Raw genomic sequence first — 21578 nt, forward strand, 5'->3', positions numbered from 1 at the left:
GGCCCTTTCAGGACCACTGGGAAGGCCCAGCGGAGCTCAGTGTTTCCAGAGTGAGGGGTTGAGGGTTCAGACCCAGACTTCACAGTGGGACTGAATATCTAAGGGATCTTTCACCCCCTGGTTCCCCTTCAAAGGCCAGGTGAGGTGGAGATTCTGAAGGCATCATGGCCTCCATCAGGCAGAAAGGACCAGAAGACACCTCCCTCCTGGAAACAGGTCTTTACTGAGTCGGTGATACTAGGTGGCATGATATCATATGTAGACAGGAGAACTACACGCAGTTGGGGTGGCGGGAGTGCAAGCCAGTTGCACACCTCTTACAAGAAGGTGGCGGGGTGGGGGGGGTCATCGATAAGGCTTCTGGAAGGGGGTGAGGCCAGTCTCTGGGTGAGGTCAGGGAGGGGACAGCTGCAAGCACCCAGCCTGGAGGAGGGGTCATTATCTGTTAGGACACAAAGGAAGGGCAGCTTCACTGGGAGCTCACCATTCTGGGGACAGCCCCTTGTCTGGGATTGCTGTCCCTGCAGAGAGGCCTTGGGCCAGTCTGGGTCACAGTGGGGTGAGGTCAGGGGGGCAGAAGGAGAGCCAGTTGGGGGGCAGCCCTCCCCTGGTCACCACAAAGAGGTCAGCCCAGGATTGCAGTGGGGCTTCCTCCTTTGACAGAAAGTTCCAGGGCTAGGAGAGAGCCCTGGTACAGATGGAATTCCCGCTTGGTTTCCTCCTGGGATGCTCCTGGAGGCAGACACAAAGATGAAGCCAGGAAGTTTTCTGGAGGTGTGGAAAAAAAGGCTGAACTCCCAGGGATGTAGTCCTCAGGGCCCAGGTGGAGATGCTCTGTCCTGTGCAGGGCAGGGGTGGGCCTGGGACCCTGTTCCCATGGTTACGGGGGAGGGTCTTGTGGTTGCCAAGCCCACCCTGTCCCTAGAGTTTGAACCATAATTCCCCCCTACCCCCACCCTTCACCCCACCTCAAATGTTCTCCGGGACTTTTCAACCCCTGGGAGCCTCAGGGAACTGCCAGCCATCTAGGATAGGGGTGAAGATGCTAGAAAGACTGGCGTTGGCCACCCATGCAGAGCCGGAGTCCAGACTGTCCCCCCCCGAGGTAGCCACCTCCCTGGCAGGCTTGTCACAGGAGAGGGCACTTCTCTTAACCTCTCCTCCCACCCCGCCAGGGAAACCTGGTCAGCCGCCCTGGCCAGCAGGGAGATGCACATGTCTGTGTGTGTCTGTGTGTGTGTATGTGTTTGTGTAAGGGGCTGCTTTCTATGGTAAGTCACTACTGGGGAGCCCGAAGGTGCAGAGAAAGGCCTGGGGGAACCTCCTTTGGGGTCAAAGGACCATACAGTCTTCAGGTGTGGCTTTATAGGGGCCTCTCTGTGCCAAAGCCCTCTCCCTGCCTTTTGCGTGGCAGTTTCCGGGACTGGACTTCTCCTCAGTAGCTGCTTTGGCTTCCTGGTGGGCCTGGGGGCCCAGGGAGACCAGGGGGTCCCTGGATCCCTGGTTCACCCTTTGGCCCCACGGGCCCCCGCTGGCCTGGTGACCCTGTCTTCCCAGCGATCCCCGGTTTTCCCTGAGGCCCCTCAGGCCCTGGAGACCCCGGGGGGCCCTCTGGCCCTGGGGGCCCCACGTCCCCCTTGGGGCCAGGCTGTCCTCTTGGGCCTCCAGTTCCGAAGCTGCCCTTTGACCCTTTGATGCCTGGGAAACCTCTTGGGCCAACTGGCCCCCTCTCCCCAACAGGCCCAGGCTCCCCAGGCTGCCCCTGAGGACCCTGGGGTCCTGGGGGTCCCAAGCTGCCAGGGTCTCCTTTTGGTCCTTTGCCGCCAGCAGGCCCTTTCACGCCCACATCTCCCTTGAGTCCTCTGGGTCCTGGAGGGCCGGGGGCACCTAGGGTCAGAGAAAAGAGGGCAGAAGTCAGTCCACGAGGACAGGTCTCCTGAGGCCTTCTCATGAAGTGGGCACCAGGCACTGTGACACCCAAGGGTCTGAAGTCCCAGGTCTGCCAACTACTGGCTCTGGGGGTGCAGGCCGCTGACATGACCCCTCTAAGTCGGCTTGGCCAGCTGTGAAGGGGGGCTGAGAATCTTAAGTGAGGCTGGGAGCCCATCCCGAGCTAACATGCATAGGTGTTTGGCACAAGGCCTGCACCAGGCGGGCACTCATAGTTCTAACTTCAGGACTGGGCTTGAGTTCCATGTGGGCACTCAGGTTGAAGGCTCAGAGAGCTGTACGGCTCCAGGCAAAGGCCACGGCCATCCAGGATCATCTGTTTTGCTCTGGAGACCAGCCTGGATGCTAATACTCATTATGGACTTCAACTGCTGCAGTCCTTACCTCCTGCCCCACCCTCATCCCAACCCCAGGTTTCACCCATGACATTTGGGCACCTGAGACAGGAGTGGAGTCAGGTGACATGGAGGAGAAAGCCAAGAAAGTGATGTGTAAAGTGAGGTGTGAGAAGTAGATGCCTCCCAGTGTGAGTGAGTGGGAATAACAACAAACCAGAGAAAGGGCAGCTCCTCTAGGAAGCCCTCCCTGACCACTCCAGCCTCTTCTCTGAGCTCTTGGAGCTGCTATTTTCTGAATCCTTTATTTGACATGTATAAAGAGAAGTCACAGTATAGTGAAAGCAAATCCTTGGTTTCTCTCTGGTGGATCCTGCTGAACTGTGGGACCCCAAGAAGCTAGTGAGGACCATGCCTCCCATCACCTGCCCTGGACATGGAGCTTAGGTACACAGCAGGGAAAGCTCCGTATATGCTTGAAAAGGGGGATGCACCAAACAGTTCTGGACCCCTAGCTCCCACCCAGCTCTGGTGTAGGGCCTGGGGGAGATGCCAGGATGAAGACATGCCCTTCCTTCTCTTTTAATTAATTTTTATTTGGAGTAGAGTTGCTTTACAAAGTTGTGTTAGTTTCTACTGTACAGCAAAGTGAATCAGCTATAGTGCTAGTGCTAAGTCGCTTCAGTAGTGTCTGACTCTTTGCGACCCTATGGATTGTAGCTCGCCAGGCTCCTCTGTCCAGGGGATTCTCCAGGCAAGAACACTGGAGTGGGTTGCCATTTCTGTCTCCAGGGGATCTTCCTGACCCAGGGATCAAACCCAGGTCTCCTGAATTGCAGGCAGATTCTTTACCGTCTGAGCCACCAGGGAACATATACACATCTCCCTTCTTTTTTGGACTTGCTTCTCATTCAGGTCACCCACCACAGTGTATTGAGTAGAGTTCCCTGTGCTACACAGTAGATTCTCATTAGTTTTCTATTTTATGCATAGTATCAATACTGTATATGCATCAATCCCAGTCTCCCAATTCCTTCCACCTCCCCTTATATGCCCTTCCTTAAACAGCCCAGCCTAGCACCCAAAGCAGGGGTCAGATGACCTTAACCACCTATCTGCCTGCTGTGTAGATCAGAGTCACCATCTCTCAGAGCTGTAGCCACCCTCAAGACACAGGCCAGAGTGTCAATCTGGTCAAGGCAGGTAGGATGCCCAGGGCTAGAGAAGAGAGCACCCTCTGGCCTGGTGAGGACATGAATTGCAGAGAATGGCTTTAGGCCCCTTGGGGTTAAGGCGCAGCAAAGCCCTAGCTTTCTTTAGTGGTCTGGGCACCAGCTCATGGGATGGGGGGTGGGGACAATGACCCCAGGGCTGGGAGGTGAATTCTCATGCCCACGCTCCACTCTCCCCGAGAACTCAGCTGTTACACCATCGCCTTTGCAAGAGAATCCTGGAGCTCGATGAGGGCTAGTCCAATTTCTACATTTCACAGAGGAGGCAACCAGAGAAGTGATGGGGTAGCCCAGGGGTTCCCGAGCAGAAACCAGAAGCCAGGTGAGCCCATTGAAGAGAAGGGATCCTCTCTGCAGGAGCTGGGAACCCTTCCAGGGGGCTCGACCCAGTTCTGCAGCCCTGGGGCCCTGTCCCCGCTAATGCAGACACTGCCTCTGTCTGTCCTGGCCTCCCCCCACACTTCCACCCCACTCATCTCCCTCTTGGAGGGTTTCTAAGTGGAACAGAGTGTCATTGAACACCGTCCTCCAATTGTGATCTAAACTGGAAACCGGAGCTTAGACATACTCAGCACCACTGGGGCCAATAAAAACCTGTTCTGGGCCACCTCCTGCCCATGCCCACCTCCCACACACAGCGGGGCTGTGGCCTTTGTGGGCTCAGCTCACGCGGCCCGCCAGCAGTACCGGCTGGCATGCCATCATCGGCTGGCTGGAGTGGGCGTGGGATGGGCTGGCGGTGGTGGCAGTGACCTGGCTGGGGAACAGCTTGACCTGCCCTTCTGTCTGCAACGATCGTCTGCAGCACAGTGGCCAGAACAACAGGGCACAAGGGCACAGGGAGAAGCCTGGCAGGGACCTCCGCCCCCAGTCTGGCAGGAATGGCTGGGAACCAGCAAAGCCACGACGCCTGTCCTCACTCTCAGCTCTGCCCTGGGCACCTGGGCAGCTGGAGGCGGGGGTGGGGGGCTGGAATAGCACAGCCATTCGGAGATGGAGAGGCCCCTGCAGGCTGTTCACGTGGAAGGGAGTCTGAGGGCACGAGGCGACTCCGGGCAAGGTGCTGCCCATCCGTGCTCACATCATCTATCTCCCTGAGATCGCACTTGACAGTCCCCCAGGGCATGGCGGCTCCACCAGCAGCCCTCCTTCCGCCTCTGTCCCTCCTGCTCTAGGAACACGCAGTCCAGGGCTTGCCCCAGCTCCCTGGTCCCTCTCTCTCTCAGCCTAGGATCTCTCCTGTGACTTCCACTCTTGTTCCCTGGGTGGATGGTTCCCAACCCCAGCCTGGACTCAGGAAATGCCTGTGAAGTCTTATCTGGACAAGGATGCTCACAGATCCACCAGGAGCCCCCTGCCCCTCCCTGGGACACTCCCGCCCTCCTGCACCAGTGCACGCCCTCTGCTCCCTGGCTCCTGAGGGCACAGCAGCCAGCAAAAGGATTTCTCAGGGTTTCTGTGCCAACAGCGGGGGAGAAAGAGCAGAGAACAAAGGCTTCTGTTTGCTCCTCCCCTCCAGCCTCCTCAGGCTCCTCTTTCTGGGGAAGCTCTTGGGTGTCTTTCCCCTGGTGGGAAAGGCTGGGGGTCCCATGCCTACAGTGAAGGTTTGAGCAGAAGCCTGAGTCTCATTGTCCCTTCACTGGTGCCCCAGGACTGCAGCCCCCAGCGTCTGTGGAAGGAGGCCTGCCAGGAAAGGGTCACCTCCCTCTCCACAGTCTCTCCATGCCTGCCGCTGCTGACCCATCTCTGAGAACCCATGGAGGGCTCCTAGGTGGTGGTTTGATGAGGACATCCATCGGGGAGGCTCCACTGGGGGCAGGGCCTGTGTTACAGGCATTGGTCTCTCCCCGCCATGTCTGGTGTCAGTGTGCCCACAATGGCCCCCACTCATCCTAACTTCTCTGAGATCTATTTTCTCGGGAAAGGGAAGGGCAAGGGAAACTGAGTCTCTCCTATGTCCCTAGCATCATACATTGAGATCATCACTCCATTTTACAGATGAGAAACTGAGGTGCAGAAAGTGACAACTTGCAAACCATCACCAACCAGGGAGGGCGGAGACAGGATGCAAACCCAAGCCCGAGAAGCTTGGGGCCTGTTCCCCAGACCCCCTTCCACAGCCAGGGACTCCCACTCTGTTGCTGCCCGGAGGAGGGGGCCCACTGAGCCAGGAAGGAGTCACCCTAAGGATTGTCTCCCTCGGGTGAGCCAAGCCTCCGCCTGTCCCTCCAGGGCCAGCCATGAGTCATGCAGTCTGGGAGGGAGAGCTGGCGGGGAGGAAATCAACAAGCGAGTTCAGCAGTTAACATGGTGGGGAGGGATGCAGAAACGGGCTGCCCAGGGGCTCTCTCCAACAGGGGCCCCTCACCCAGCCTGTAATAAGATCTGAGTGTCTCAGAGATGAGGGGTGGGGAGCAGCTAAGAGCTGCTCTGAGCAGCGGGGGCACATTTAGGACAAAAGAGAAAATGGGAGCAGCAGTGGCCAAGACGCAGCGATGAGAGAGGAACCGGGCATCCTGGAGACCCGAGGAGAGGCCCATAATTATTCAGGAAGCCCTGGGCTGTAATTAGGCCATCCCAGCACATTAGGGCAGAGCCACACTGACTGCATGTCTGGGACAAGTAGGTGGTCTGCACTGGGAGTGGGGAGGGGCTAAGCAGAGGCACCAAGTCATCAGGGTACCCACACTGCCCACCCATGGGTAGGGGGGTGCATGGGTGGGGAGGGGGGCACAGCCCATCCCCCAGGCCAACACAGGTGGAAGGAGACAGAAAAGGAAGCAGGGGCGCCTCTCAGGAGAGTAGCCTGGTGCCATGGAAAGCACAGTTCCCATAGTAACAAATTGGGTGACTGGGTACACCATTTGGTCCTCGTTGGACTGAATTCTGCCTGCAGGCTCCCCTTTGTTCAATGAGAATATCAGCCTGGGTCAGGGACACTCAATCCTGGTTCTTGTTACCTGAGGAGCATTGAAAAAATGCCAGTGGATTTCCACGTCGGCTTATGATGGATTAATTTGTACCGACTAAACCTCCCACTGAGAACAATTAGAACCATTAGACACAATGCCAAGACATCCTTCTGAAAGTTTTGGGGAGAGATCAAATGCCAGAATCCCCAGGAAAGGGGATCTTATTGAAGGAAGCCTGACTTTCTTTGCCTCTTTTTCTCTCAAGGCATTTGTTGACTAGTAAGTGGTTCGGGCAGAGAGGCTGAGAAGGGTTTCTAGCTGTTTCACTGGGGCTGGCACTCAGGGCTGCCAAGGTCCAGGGCTGGGATTCAGGAGGGAAGGAAACTGTGTGGGCATTTGTGGTAAGGACCAAGGGATGGAAACACTGAGCAGAGAATTAGGCTTCATCCCTTCAGTCCTGTGGGGCTGGGGAGACAATAACTAGAGGTCAAGGCCCATAGGTGGTAAGCCCTATAAACACTCTTCAAGGATGGTGCCCGGGAAGTAAGAATGTACCAGTAATAGGCCAGGCGTTACGGTAAGCTCCCTTGCAGGCACCAGCAGAAGATGGCATCATTCGCCTTTTCACCGACTGCCCTTGTTGCTCGATAACAAGTAAATCTACTAATCCTCCAAGCAGGCATTTTCCTCCCTACCCAGGGGGCTCAGTGGTAAAAAGAATCTGCCTGCCAATGCAAGAGACAAGGATTTGATCCCTGGTTTGGGAAGATCCCCTGGAGGAGGAAATGAAGGAAATAGAGAGTAAGAGGAAACAGTCTATGAGAGGCACAAACATATGGAGGTACCAAAGGCTTTCTGGTTGGCAAATGGAGACTCAGAATTCATCACAGAGCTGGAAGAGATCTCAGAGAACAACTGGTCTTATCCACTGATTTACATATGAAACAAAACAAAACAAAAAACCCCCAAAAAACCAGAGGCCTGGAAAGATTAAGTGATTCTGCCTAAAGACCCAGAGCAAATTAGAATCCAGGCGCCTTTCCTGGACAGTTTATGAGCCCCAGCCCTTCAGTCAGCACTTGGCTATAGTTGTCCATCTTCCTTTATTCTAGATGGCAGTTTGGCTCCAGACAGAGGGAGACCTCATAGCCAGCCCCAGCACGAGAGCCTGTCAGCACCTGTCTATAGGTGAATGAGTGAATAAATGATACTTTCTGTAGGAAGTGGTGTACATTTTGTCCCTGAAATCTTCTTTCAGATGTGAGAGACTTTATATGTGGTGATTTAACAACCAAGAAGAATGTTGGCCAAAAGATAGCATTTAAACAAATATACTGAGGTTGAACTGAGAGTCAAATGCGGCCCAAAGTGATGTCCCACCTTGGTCTCCAGTTAAGATGAAGTCCTTTGATGAGAACTCTGTCATCATTAGGACAGGAGCAAATATAAATTTTCATGACTATTGTTGGGTTATACTTGGAATGAGGGTTTCAAATGGTTCACTTCTGATACTTTCGGTACCACTTCCTTCTTTTCCAGTCTGTCCCACACATGACACCTAAGCAGGACCTCAGTGGAAATGCGTTTTTTGGTATCTGCAAGCTCACACTCTCAGTGTCTCCTGGCTGATCACTAGACATTTGCGCCTCAGAGCCATGGTAAGGGGTCAGGATCTTAGTCACAGTGTGACCTTGAACTATCTCTTAACTTTTCCTAGTCTCAGGTCACCTTTCTGTAAAATAAAGACATGACACCCGCAACACATGTCTTGTCCACAAAGGTTGTGAGGCTAGTGGCGAAGGGTGGAGGGGAGGGATAGTTAGGGAGTTTGGGATGGACATGTACACACTGCTATATTTAAAATGAATAACCAACAAAGACCTGCTGTATAACAGGGAACACTGCTCAACATTCTGTAATAACCTCAACTGGAAAATCATTTGAAAAGGAATATATACAAGTGCGAAGAGCTGGCTCATTTGAAAAGACCCTGATGCTGGGAAAGATTGAGGGCAGGAGAAGAAGGGGATGACAGAGGATGAGATGGTTGGATGGCATGACCGACTCAGTGGACATGGGTTTGGGTGGACTCCGGGAGTTGGTGATGGACACAGAGGCCTGGCGAGCTGCAGTTCATGGAGTCGCAAAGAGTCAGACACTACTGAGCGACTGAACTAAACTGAACTGAACTGATATACAAGTATGTGTATGACTGAATCACTTTGTTGTACACCAGAAACTAACACAACATTGTCAACTATACTCCAATTTAAAATAATAAAAAGAAAAGATTGTGAGACCAAATGAATAGGCTTTGTCATGAGGAAAGCTTTACATTTCAGTTGTTCTTAGATTGAACGCAACCTAAGAAAACAAAATCACTAGAAGATGAATCATGAGAACTATCTGCTAATGTCTTCACTGGAACAGTGCATCCTAGAGGTCACACAGATACATATTTTAAGTGAAGCACTGTGAGACTGTCTCAGTTACTAAGGAAATACTCAGTACCTGGCTTTGTTGCAAAAATATGACACCAAGCAAACAAGATCTTACCTTGCCCCGACCCCCTGCAACACCACCAATCTAGAGTAAAGAAAATATTAGCAAAAATGCTCACTGATATAAAATTGAAGGCAACACAGATTTGAAACTAAATGGTTAAAGAGAACCAGAGAATCAGACAGCTTGACTCCAGTCTGAGCTCCATGGAGACAACAATGCTGTCTGGGATAGTGGGTATTTCCCTCCTGTCTCCTAGAGCTCCCTGAATGATCCCTGCCCCCCTGCCAAATGTGACTGGGCTTCCCAGATGGCTCAGCGGTGAAGAATCCACCTGCCAATGAAGGAGATGTGGGTTCAATCCCTGGTCCGGGAAGATCCCCTTGAGAAGGAAATGGTAACCCACTCCAGTATTCTTGCCTAGAGAATCCCATGGACAGAGGAGCCTGGCAAGCTACAATCCACAGGGTCGCAAAGAGTCAGACATGGCTTATTGACTAAATAGCAACAACAAAGGAGATAGGCATTGGTGCCAAGGTGATGAGGGATGCACTTTTGATAGTTCATTTTAGGTGTCAAGCTACCTGGGCCATGGGATACCCAGATATTTAGCCAAACATTATTCTGGGTGTGTGCACAGGTTGTTTGTGGATGAAATTAACATTTAAAGCAGTACCAAGTAAAGTGGATTGTCCTCCCCAATGTGGGTGGGCCTCACTGAATCAGTTGAAGCCTGAATAGAACCAAAGGCTGACCCTCCCCTGAGTAACAGAGCATTTCCTGCCTGACAAACCTTCAATGGACACACTATCTCTCCGTGGTTCTATAGCAGCTTCAGCCTTTGAACTTGAACTAGGACATCAGCTGCACAGATTTTGGGTTTGCCAGTCTCCACAATCTCATGAGCCAATTCCTTTTAGTCTCTCTCTCTCTTTCATATTTCTCTAGAGAACTCTGCCTAAATGCAAGGGTGAGATGGGAGGAGCAGAGGGCATCAGAGTGGCGGGCCTCTGAGGGGCGGATGGTGGAGAGCACCAGTGAGGGGGAGGGAAGAGGAAAAGCAAGAGAAGACAGAGTTTCCAAAGGATGAGCTCTGCCTATATCTCTCTGTGGACTCATACATAGATCCACGTATAAAAATCCAAATTTGTATGTCAGGCAAGTGAGGAGCCATGTGTGTGTGCTCAGTCGCTCAACTGTGTCTGACTCTTTGGGACCCCATGGACTGTAACCCGCCAGGCTCCTCTGTCCAAGGGATTTTCCAGGCAAGAATACTGGAGTAGGTTGCCATTTCCTTCTCCAGGGGATCTTCCCCGACCAGGGATGTAACCCACGTCTCCTGCATTGGCAGGAGGATTCTTCATCACTGCCATACACTTTTCCAAAAGAGGTTGACAAGGACGTGAAAACTGGCAGTTGTCCCAGGCATTTGCTGCAGGGCTGTATCAGCCCACCGGGATACCGGGCCCCAAAATAGGTCCTTCCGTGTTACCCTCTGGGAGCTCCCTGGCAGCCCCTCCCACCAGCCTCTCACCTCGTAGGATGGTGACGTTCCGCAGGATCTCCCCGTGCCGTAAGTCCACGGCCCTCATCTCCTCCACGATCATGGACAGGTTGCGGACGTTGAGGTCCAGGCGGGCGCTGAGCAGGCCGAAGCGTTCCCGGAGCAGGTCGGTAGCGGCCAGCATGAGGGAGACGGTCTTGTTCAGGTAGTAGAGCTCCTCGGCCTGGGTGTGGAAGCCCAGGGTGCAGGAGAGCCGTACGTCGTCCAGGTACTTGAGCATGCTGTACACGTGGCTGTCGGTGGCATTGATGTTGGTGAAGATGGTGCCAATCTCGATCTCATGGGAGGCCATGCGTCCCTCCAGCGTCTCGAACCTCTCCACCGTGCGGTTCTGGGCATAGCGCGTGTGGTACTGCAGGTCGTGCATGTTCTCCTCATGGTCATCCAGGAAGGACGAGATGTTATCCAGCTGCAGCTGCAAGCCCATGACCTGCAGCACCAGGTCATGCAGGCTCTCGGAATTCTGGCTGATGCGCTGGGACGAGGCCCCCAGGGTGGCCTGGAGGCTCCTCACCGCATCCCCGGTCTTGGTCGAGGTGGTGCGCAGGCTGCCGAAGAGCCGTGTGTAGTTCTGCCAGTCTGTGACCATCTTCTGGAGGGTCAGGGTCTCCTCTTCCGTCTTCCGCCGGATCCCATGGATCCACTCGGAGGTCTGCCCCACCGTGAAGTTGATCTGGTGTACTGCCGCCTTGACGTCATAGCACTCCTGGGTAAGATCCTTCAGAGACAGGTCCAGGCCGGCAGTGGTGGCCTGCCAGCCTCTCACCTGGGCCAAGAAGAGCCCCAGAGACTGGTTGATCTGGTGGACGGAGAAGGAACAACTGCCCATCTCCTGGGAGATTTGACCGCTGGTGGTGGAGAGCAGGTCGTGGGTCTGGGAGGTCTGGTGTAGCTGGACCTCCTGAGCTAGAAGCATCTTCTGAATTCCCTCCAGCTCTGCCTGCAGTTTTCTGATCTCTTGCCCCAGCAGCCCAGCCTCATGGCAGAAAGAGCAGTTGTTCGGGGCTTTCAGATCTTCAGGAGAAAGGGCAACATTTTGAGTTGCTGAAGGTTCACAGGGCAAAGGTTGCTTCTTTCAATTTAATATTTCAGAGCATCATGAATTGGAATGCGACTGTCCTATCCCTCTTCCTTCCCTAAGACCTGCTATGAAATCCTTTTTGGAAAAACCTCACTATCCTCTGTGCTATCTTATTTCTACCCCAAGTCTTGATTCTGACGGGAAATATAGGCTTTAGGACACTGTCTCCATCTCCTCACCACAGTCTCAAGAAAATATATCTTTGTAACTTTTCTAAGGTTGCCAAGAGCCTCCCGTTTTATTTTTAAAATTTCTCCCCATATTTTAATATTTGGTTTAAAAAATTTTTTTTTAAAGATTTGATTTTATTTGAATCTCTCATAAACTTGTGGAGAAAAGGGTGCAGGAACATTTTTCCCCTGAGACTTCTGAGAAATGAAGCTCAGAGAAGTGACTTGCAAATATCACTCAGCTAATTAGTGGTAGAATAGAACTTTCTCTTTTCACCTAGAAGCCCCCCTCTAAACTCTTCTATTATGGCTCTTTCTGTCTCATTTTCAGAACAAGATTGTCTTGTGAAAGCAAGAGATAAAGAGACTGTAAACCATGCAAACTTTAAGGCAGTGATGAGGAAAGGGCCGACTTGTCAAGAGTGTTTGAAAAGTCTTAAAAATATTGGGCTGGCCAAAACGTTCATTCGTGTTAATGAACTTTTTGGCTAACCCAATAACTTCGGATACATGAGGGCAAGTGGCCTGTCTTCAGCTTTCTTCTCTACCTGGAGGCTCTGGGCAGATCTGTGCCACATACAGAACTCTCAGCCCCACTCCTGGGCATATCCCAGGGTAGCAGTCCTGGTTGGGTAGGTTCTCCATTTGGAAAGCGAGGCAGGGAGCCATGACTGTCCTTCCCTTGTGCCTAGAAGCTTGGTGAAGGCTGCCCTGATCCAGGGCACCATGGCCTGGGGGGATCCCTGGTCCCACTCCAAGTAATACCAGCCTTCCTCCTGGTCGTTAGCACACCTGAACCCTAGACACTTACCCAGCCCTTGGAGATTTTTCTGCATAGACACGAGTTTCTTGTCATACATGGCCTGGGCCAGGGAGAGGTCTTCTGAGAGAGAGTCCACTTTCCTGAAGACTTCAGGGGAAACAGGGATGAGAAAAGGGGCTTAGCTCAGAGAAACAGCAGTCGTTTGTTGAGAAGGCATTTTTATCAGCCCCCCATTAGCCAAAACCATCCACTCTTCTTCTAAGGGGCTTCCCAATGGCTGTAAGGGAAGATGTTTCAAAGGCCAGAGTCTATCACACTTCTCTCAAAAATGTATCTGTGTATCTATATATCTATATCCACTAGTCCCCTACATATGAACTTCAGGTTTCAAACTGTCAAAGATGCGAACGTACGTTTGCATGTCCAATCACATAAGCTAGTTCACGTGTCTGGTGCACACTGTCACACATGTGCATCCTCTACAAGTGGGCGTGCTTTTGTGTAACTTACTGTAGAGTGCTGCATAGAATACAGTAGTATAGTATCTTTATTTCAAACCCAGGATGTCTGGAAGCAAGAGGGTAGACAGAATTGAATCCAGCAGGGAACAAGAGAGCCTATGCCGTCAGTGTCAGGCGTGAGTGAAATCGCAGCTTGCCTTCTGTCTCCTATTGTTAATGACCCTCCATCTCTGCCATCTCCCACCTCCTCTCCCTCCTCCAGTCAGTAACTCTTCTTGCCTGTTCACCCGATGCCAGCCCTTGTATGCCAGCTTTTGTACTGGACTACTGTACTTTTCAAGTTACTGTAGTGTAAGGTTAAAAATGTTGTATTTATTTTTTTGTGTTTGGTTGTTTTTTATGTATTATTTGTGTGAAAAGTATTATAAACCTATGAAATACTATACTATACAGCCGATTGTGTTAGTTGGGTACTTAGGCCAACTTTGTTGGACTTAGGAACAAACCAGACTTACGAACATGCTCTTGAAATGGAACTCATTTGTATGTAGGGGACTTAGTGTATATCTATAGACATAGATAGATATAATCTCTTTACATATCTCCCTTAAGTGTATATATACATATGGGGGTATATATGTATGCATTAGAATACATAATACATAAATCATGCATATACATATATGATTTCCATCCACTCAGACTTCAGAACTATAACCTGACCATAGGCTAGAATAGGGACAAATAAGAAAGAAATATAAAAAGAAAATAAAAATTATTCCTAATCCTACCACCGAGATACAGCTGCCATCAACATTTTTGTGTATCTCTCAAACCTTATTTATCTCAGCCATTTTATAGCTACATTGTTGTTGTTGTTTAGTTGCTAAGTTGTTTCTGACTCTTTGCAACCCCATGGACTGCAGCATGCCAGGCTCCTCTGTCCATGGGATTTCCCAGGCAAGCATGGCAGTGGGTTGCCATTTCCTTCCCTAGGGAATCTTCCTGACCTAGGGATCGAGCATGTGTCTCCTGTATTGGCAGGCTGGTCTTCTACCGCTGAGCCACCAGGCAAGCCCTTATAGCTACACAGATACATGGTTTTTTAGAAGACAACAGTACAAAATTGGAATGTTCGGCACATCTCATCTATTTTATTTTGCTTTATTGGTATCGTGTCATGGACATTTTCTTATTGAGCCTTAAGTCACTTTAAAATCATTACTTTAATGTCTGTTTCATGCTCTATATAAACAGTTCAGCAATTATATAAAAATTCCCTACTGTTGGGAACATTGCAATGGCAGAGTTTGGTTTTGACCAAGTCAATACATGGTCTGAATTTCTTCCTAGCCCTTCACAAAAAAAGCTTGCCAACTGTACTCTAGATTATAAACCCCATGAACAAGGCCAGCACCATCCTAAGGAATGGGGACACCCAGGCTGGAGGTGAAAATGAAAAGGAAAATCTAAAGTTCTCCTTTGATTTCCCAGACACACTGCTCACCCCCAGTTCTTATAATCCTCAGCCCATTCACACTGGATCTTGGAGGAAATTATTTCACCTCCCATTCTGCCCTCTCGTATGTGGATTGGAGCCAGCCTCCCATTTTGGGGCCTTGTTCAGAGGACTCATGACCATCATGTATGGGAGAGCGCCTGGCATCCAGTGGGCATCCAGTGGGCACTCAGTAATTGTCCATCCCTTCTGAAGGGCTCTGGTGCCTATATAGGCTCTTCTCTATGTGCTATTGGAGTTGTCTTAATGGTCCCATGGGTGCTGGGAGCTGGGCTCTCTGAGGGCCGACCAGGAACTGCTAAGGGTCCAGTGGCCAGGTTGCTGCCTCTAAATGGCAGGGCTATAGCTCCTCAGCCTCCTCTGACCAGGGATTTCAGCCACTTTCTGGGTGGCCAGACTCTGTGAAGTGATTTAGCAGAGAGAAAGGTGGAGCTGAGTGGGGGTGAGGGGCTTGGGAAGTTCTTTTTTTAAAAAAAAAAATTTATTTTTTAAATATTTATTTATTTGGCTGTGCTGGATCTTCATTGCAGCACGTAAGATCTTTAGTTGCGGCTCTCTAACTCTTAGCTGAAACGATGTGGGATCTAGTTCCCTGACCAGGGATCGAACCCGGGCCCCCTGCATTGGGACTGCAGAGTCTTAGCTAGTGGACCACCAGGTAAATCCCGTAAGCATGTTAATGTGTTATTTATTATTTATCAATAACATCTTATTATACAATTAATAAGTTATTATTAATGTTATAATTAATAATATAACAAGCTAATAGTTAACAATAATAGTTAATAGGTAATAATATTAAGTTAACAATGAAAAGTTATAATTAAGAAATACATAATAATATAAGATATTAATATCTTATTATGCAGTTATAATAATTCAATAAAAACTAACAGGGAGAGTGAACTTTTAATAAATTGTTAATAACTATTATAATTATTTTAATAACTATTATTATTATATAACTATTATAATAGTTATTATAATATTTTAATGATTAATTAGTGGTTCCCCAACCTTCCCACTTCATTGGGATCTCCTGGGGGCTTTCCTCTATGATTAAAGCCTGGGTCTTACCCAGAGACTATGATTTCATTCACGTGGCGAGGAGGGCTCCAGCACATGCAGTTTCAAATGGTCTCAAAAGAATTCTAACCTGCAGGCAAGACTGAGAACCACTCCTTTTGAGGGTGAAATGCAATGGACTCATCTCAGTGTTCTCAATACCTGACACGTAGGAGGTGCTGGCTTGTGCTGAATTTCATTAACACCTTCAGGATTATTGGAAGATGATTCCAACAAGGATTTGTTTGTTCAAGTCATCAACATGCTGGCCTCTCGCCTTCAAGCCGGGAAAGCCAGTTACTGCATATCTCTAAGAGGGGTCAGGACGAAGCGCCCCATCCTAGGGGTCATACAAGTGCAGGGTCAGCACCCACAGGGACTATCCTCTGTGTCTCCCTTGCCTCACCCGAGGCCCAGCCCAGTTGTCTCTAGCGTCTAGTCCACTGGAGCAAGAAAACCTACTGGCTTCCCTTTGTATAGAAGAGTTTTAAAGAATGAAGCTATGAATGGAATGGGATTGCAGTAAGAAGCTTTCAAATTTGTTTTTACTTTTAAATATAAATGGTTAGCATCCAGAAGGCAGTTGTTGTTGTTGTTGTTTAGTTGCTAAGTCATGTCTGACTCTTTGCGACCTCACGGACTGCAGCCTGCCAGGCTTCTCTGTCTATGGGATTTCCCAGGCAAGAATACTGAAGTAGGTTGTCATTTCCTCCTCCTCCAGGGGATCTTCCTGACCCAGGGATCGAACTCTCAACTCCTGCATTGGCAGGTGAGTTCTTTACCGCTGAGCTACCAGGGAAGCCTGCAGAAGGCAGAGGTTACTTGAATCTGGCAGCAGGCAGACTGTCATACAAACTGTTGAGTGTATGAGAACCACCAAGCTTCAGATCCCTGGGCCCCACTGGCTGGACTCTGATTTACTAGGTCTGGTTGAGACCTAGGAATTTGCGTTTTAACAGATCCTGGGGGTGACCTTGATGCAGATAAGGCATCTAACCTCACTTTGAGAAACATAAGGACCACGGAAAGGGCTTAGAAGTCATCTGATCCGGTGACCTTAAGCCTGGAAGTACACCAGAATCATCTGAAGAGCTTAAATACTGAATTAATTCCACTATCCAGGGTGGGGCCAGAGCATCATATTTTCTACAGCTCTCAGGTGATTCTAACATGGAGCTGAAACTGAGAACTGCTGTCTAGTCCTAGCCTGTCATTTGTGTGTGTGTGTGCTCAGTTGCTCAGCTGTATCTGACTCTTTGTGACCTCATGGACTGTAGTTCATCAGCCTCCTCTGTCCTGGGATTTCCCAGGCAGGAATACTGGAGTGGGTTGCCATTCCCTTCTCCAGGGGATCTTCCTGTCCCAGGGATCGAACTACATCTCCCGTGTCTCCTGCATTAGCAGGAGAATGCTTAAACAAATGAGCCACTTGGGAAGCCCATCTTGTCATCTACCAGTAGGAAAACAGAGGTCCTGAGAGGGACCAAGGCCACACAGCTCATTATTGACCAGAAATTAGGAGCCAATCTTCACAGCTTGAAGCAGGCATTCAGAGCCCCCAGCCAGGAAGATGCTGTTGTGGGTCCTGAGCTGCAGAGATCTGTGCTTGTCTTTTGGGGTTCTGGTGCCCAACAGAACCCTGATGAGAAATTCCCCCACAGCCCCGGGTAGAGAGCCCTGGATTAGCCAATGCTGCTGACAGCCTGCACTCACCCAGAGAGGCCAACACGGCCACGGCCACCAGGAGCAGGGCCAGGAAGAGGTAAAGAATCCTCACGGACGTGTGCAAAGACAGATTCTTCTGGCAGCGGCTGCAGCGGGGTCCCGGCCGGCCTGTGGGGGGCAGGGAGGGTGGCGACAAAAAAAAGCCAGTGGTGGAGGCTGCGACTAAAAGGCTCAGTTCTCCTGTTCTGGCCTGTCTCGGCACATTTTGAACCATCCTCAGAAAGGGGGCTGTCGCTGGTCTCCATCTCCACCCACTTCACTGCCTTTTCTCGAGGTCCTGGAGCTTTTAGAAATGGGTATGCGTGCTAAGTTGCTTCAGTCGTGTCTGACTCTGAGCAACCCCATGGACTGTAGCCCACCAGGCTCCTATGTCCATTGGATTCTCCAGGCAAGATTACTAGAGTGGGTTGCTGTGCCCTCCCACAGGATCTTCCCGACCCAGGGACTAAACCTGCATTTCTTATGTCTCCTGCTTTGGTAGGTGGGTTCTTTACCACTAGCACCACCTGGGAAGCCCACAGCTTTTAGGAATAGGTGAGACCAGAGTCAGGGCCTTGGAAGAACACTGGCATCACATTATCGTTTGTCTCCATGGCATCGTCATTCAGCCCACGTGGTAGGGAATCACCCCTTCCCAAAACATCAGCCTTAGTTGTGATCTGTACTACAGGGAAGCCAGCCTTGTCTCACCAGTGGGTGACCAACTCCTCCCAGTTTGCCTAGGATGTTCCTGGATTTTAGCACTGAAAGTCTCTTGTTAAGGGAACTCTTCGGAATCGGGCAAACCAGGATGGCTTGCCAAGACTGTCTCAGTTTTAAAAACTCTAAGTCACACCTCCTGGGAAACCCCTCAGTCCCAGGCCAACCAGAAGGTCGGTCACTAATCCCCAAACTTTGGAGGTCACTTGAAGTTCTCCTGGAATCCAAACAGATGATTCCAGTGTGTCAGTTGGTCCCTCGTACAGAAGCAGGAGGGAAGCCAGTGATCCTGGAGACCCTGGGAGGTGGTCACTGCCCAGTGAGAAAGCTGTGATGTTGCCGGTTGTGCAATTTCTAAGATGGATCCAACTTCAGCTGAGCATTATGAGTAACAGGAATGTTTAAAAACCCTGATGCCCATCCACGCTCCAGACCAAGAGATCAGAATTTCTGAGGGTCAGTCTCAGACATCCCTGGGTGATGACAATGCACAGCCAAGGCTGAGTATCTAGACTGAAACCCGCCAAGAAGCCCTACATCAAATAACAGTTCACGAAGCATTGGTTTCTCATGCCAAGCTGGGTCCCATGGGCTTGAGAAGGACAGGCCACTTGAGCGGCATGATGAAGGGGACAGTTCTGGGCCAACTGGAAGGTGGGCCCTGGGGGAGATGGCAGAGGTCCTCAGTGGTCTCAGGAGTAGCCCTGGAGACAGATGTCACATGTGACAAACTTTGACTTCATCTGTACTGCATAACCCAGGCCTGTGCAACTCCACCCTTTAAGCCTCCTGGGAGCAGTGGGGAAGGGACAGCCCGGACTGTGAAGCCATGTGGATAGGCAAGTCTCTCCCCAGCCTAGGGTTGAGGGCAGGGGCGGGGGGGTTCTCAGCCCAGAGAGGGGATCAGAGGGGCGCTCCGGAGCCCTTACCCTCCTGTGTGCACGGGAAGGACGGCATGTCCTCGTCGTCAGCAGCCAGCTCCTCTTCTGTGACACACAGCGCATCTCCGTCCCCAGCGGCTGAGCTCACTGTGACGAAGCCAGCACTGTCAGACCCCAGGCTGGAGCCCTGTGCCACACCCACCCCTCTGCAGATGCCCCGCTCACCTATAGTCCCCAGCCCCCATGCTCACCCTCACCTCTGGGTCCAAGTCAGCCCACCTGAGCTCCAGGTGACCTGATGGTAATCAGAGCAAAGGGGGATGGAGGACAATATCGAATGGCTAACGGACCAGGACATCTCAATATCTGGGAGAGGAGAGTTCATGATCTCTGGCAAACTTGTAAAAATACACAGGCCAGCCCAGCTGCCCACTCTACCTACACCTTGCTCATATCCCTGGCATGAAATAAGAAGAAATGTTGGTGTTTAGTTGCTAAGTCGTGTCTAATTCTTTGCAACCCTGTGGACTGCAGCCCCCCAGGCTCCTCTCTCCATGGGATTTCCCAGGCAAGAATACTAGAGTGGTTTGCCATTTCCTTCTCCAGGGGATTTTCCCAATGCAGGGATCGAACCCACGTCTCCTGCACTGGCAGACAGATTCTTTACCACTGAGCCACAAGGGAAGCCCAAGAAGAAATATAGCTTGCTTGATGTGGCTCAGCACATTTCCATCCCTGGCATGTGGTACCCAAAGTAGGATTCTGCTTCTTCAGGGACAAGGATGAATCTGGCTCCAGTACAGTCCTCATCAAGACTCTGCATCCAGCCCAGCTGATGAGGGGAGGCACTGCAGAGAGGAGAAGGGGGTGGTGTGAGGATACAGGATGGGCATAGCCTCTGCCTCACACGCTGCCTCATACAGGACCTGCCAAGGGTGGATGGGACTGAGGCAGGAACAGGTCTCATGTCGGAAGGCTGATTCAGTGCTTGTTCCCTGGGAACTCGTGCTCCCTAAATAAGACCCAAGTGATGCATTCCTTCATTCAGAAGATTATTCCCCTTTCCCTAGACACTGCATATCCCTTCCTCCTTACAAGATCTGGTCTTTTTATGAATGACCAGAAGAAAGATGCCCAAAATAGGCAGAATGAACACAAACCTGCCAGTGAGTGTTTGAGAAATGAGGTGGTCTGCACTGAGCTGACCAGGGCTTTTGTGCTGGGACGTGGGGGTGCAAGCTGATGATGACAACTAAACTGCTTAGGAGATATCTGTTGGGGGGATTTTATAAACCATGCCTGAACATCCAGAGGCAATAGAAGAAAAGATGAATACTTGTGACTACATTAAAGTAAAACAGTAAAACAACACTTCTGCATGGCCAAAAAAGCAAATGACAAACAAGGAGAAAATATTCGCAACATACATCACAGATAAAGAATTAATATACCAAATTTATAATGAGCTTGTCAAAATAGAGGAAATAAAGGAGACAAAATCCTATAGAAAAATGAGCAAAAGACCAGAACAATTATGAAGAGATATAAAAGTGTACCCAAATAAATAAAAAGATGTTTAACTTTACTTATAAGATAAAAGCAGTTTAAAACTACACTGTGATAACATTTCTCACCCATCAGATTGACAAAAATGCAGAGGCTTGACAATACACTCTGTTGGCCTAGGTGGTGGAGAGTTGGGATCTGAAAGCAAAAATGGCCCAAAGCTTGTAGAGGGAGTTTAATATATGCATTTACCCTTTGACCCAGCAATCATACTTTTATGAATTTGTCTAAGATAAATACCTCCGACAATCTGAAAATATATGTGGCAAGGTTATTCATTACAGGATTATTTGTAATGTCAAAAATTGGAAACTATCTAAGCATGCAAGTACAGGAGATTGACTAACACCCAATGGTATACATACCCACAGCGGGGCTCAGCACAGCTATACAAATGAATAAGGGAATCTCTGTTAACTGATGTGGAGTCACTTCTGGGAGGTATTACAAGAAAACAACAAAGTGCAAAGGAGCACATATGGTGTGCCACCTTGTTTATAAGAAAGAAGGGAAGATAAGAAGGCATCCATATATATGCTTATCACTAAAAGAAGAAATGCAGGAAGAGTCAACAAGAAAACAACAAAGCTGTGTTCTACAAGGGGTGGAGTGGGGGAAAAGACTGCAGAAAAGAGTCACCATCCTCTCACTCTAATTTTGTGTATAGTTTGGATTTCTAAAAGTATGCTAAGTTTTTACATATTGAAAAATTAAATTTTGTTAATAAAAATACTTGGAACCTGTTAAGCCTTGCTTGCTGGAATGAATACAATAAATACACTAAATGAAGAAACAAGGAAAAAACTAATCTATTATGACATAGTTTGGACTGTGTAACCTCAGTCTAGGGTGTGATAGGGTAGGATTGGGGAAGAAGTGCAAACAAATCTTGAATATTCAAAGAAACTTATTCTATTGTTGCAGCACGGGTAAAGCAATTTGGAAGTTATTTTAGATTAATTCAAGACTGAGCAAATAGAGTAAATGCATTGATTGGTTTGGACCCAGGGATCCAAATATGGAAAAGGGGATCAGAAATATAGAATGGAAGAGATAAGAAAGAACCCTCTGGGGATGGACTGAAGTTGAAGGTATCAGTGGGAATTCATAATTTCTAAAATGTGTTTATGTATGAATATATTTGTTTACATCC

At 49.8% G+C, this 21578-nt stretch overlaps 1 protein-coding gene across 4 annotated transcripts in view; it reads right to left on the reverse strand.

Moving 5' to 3' along the window:
- Positions 1–204: 204 nt before the first annotated feature.
- The window catches only part of SCARA3 (scavenger receptor class A member 3), a 34575-nt gene continuing 13201 nt past the window's right edge, over positions 205–21578 (reverse strand). The window contains exons 2-7 of one of the 4 annotated variants that reach the window (XR_014055888.1): positions 18908–19006; positions 17268–17387; positions 12558–12656; positions 10466–11509; positions 935–1887; positions 205–794 (exon numbers count right to left, since the gene is read on the reverse strand). Coding sequence is in view for 3 of the 4 variants with exons in the window: in XM_081497221.1 (XP_081353347.1) it covers positions 1436–1887; positions 10466–11509; positions 12558–12656; positions 17268–17387; positions 18908–19006; positions 19609–19707 (1913 nt within the window). In the remaining variant the exon portion in view is untranslated. Of the gene's footprint in view, positions 1888–10465; positions 11510–12557; positions 12657–17267; positions 17388–18907; positions 19007–19526; positions 19708–21578 lie in introns of all 4 variants that reach the window. The other 3 variants (XM_081497221.1, XM_081497248.1, XM_081497232.1) reach the window with 3 other exon arrangements.

Source organism: Giraffa tippelskirchi, chromosome 1 (assembly GCF_054371585.1).
Source record: "Giraffa tippelskirchi isolate mGirTip1 chromosome 1, T2T-mGirTip1v1.2.pri, whole genome shotgun sequence".
Lineage (NCBI taxonomy): Eukaryota > Metazoa > Chordata > Mammalia > Artiodactyla > Giraffidae > Giraffa > Giraffa tippelskirchi.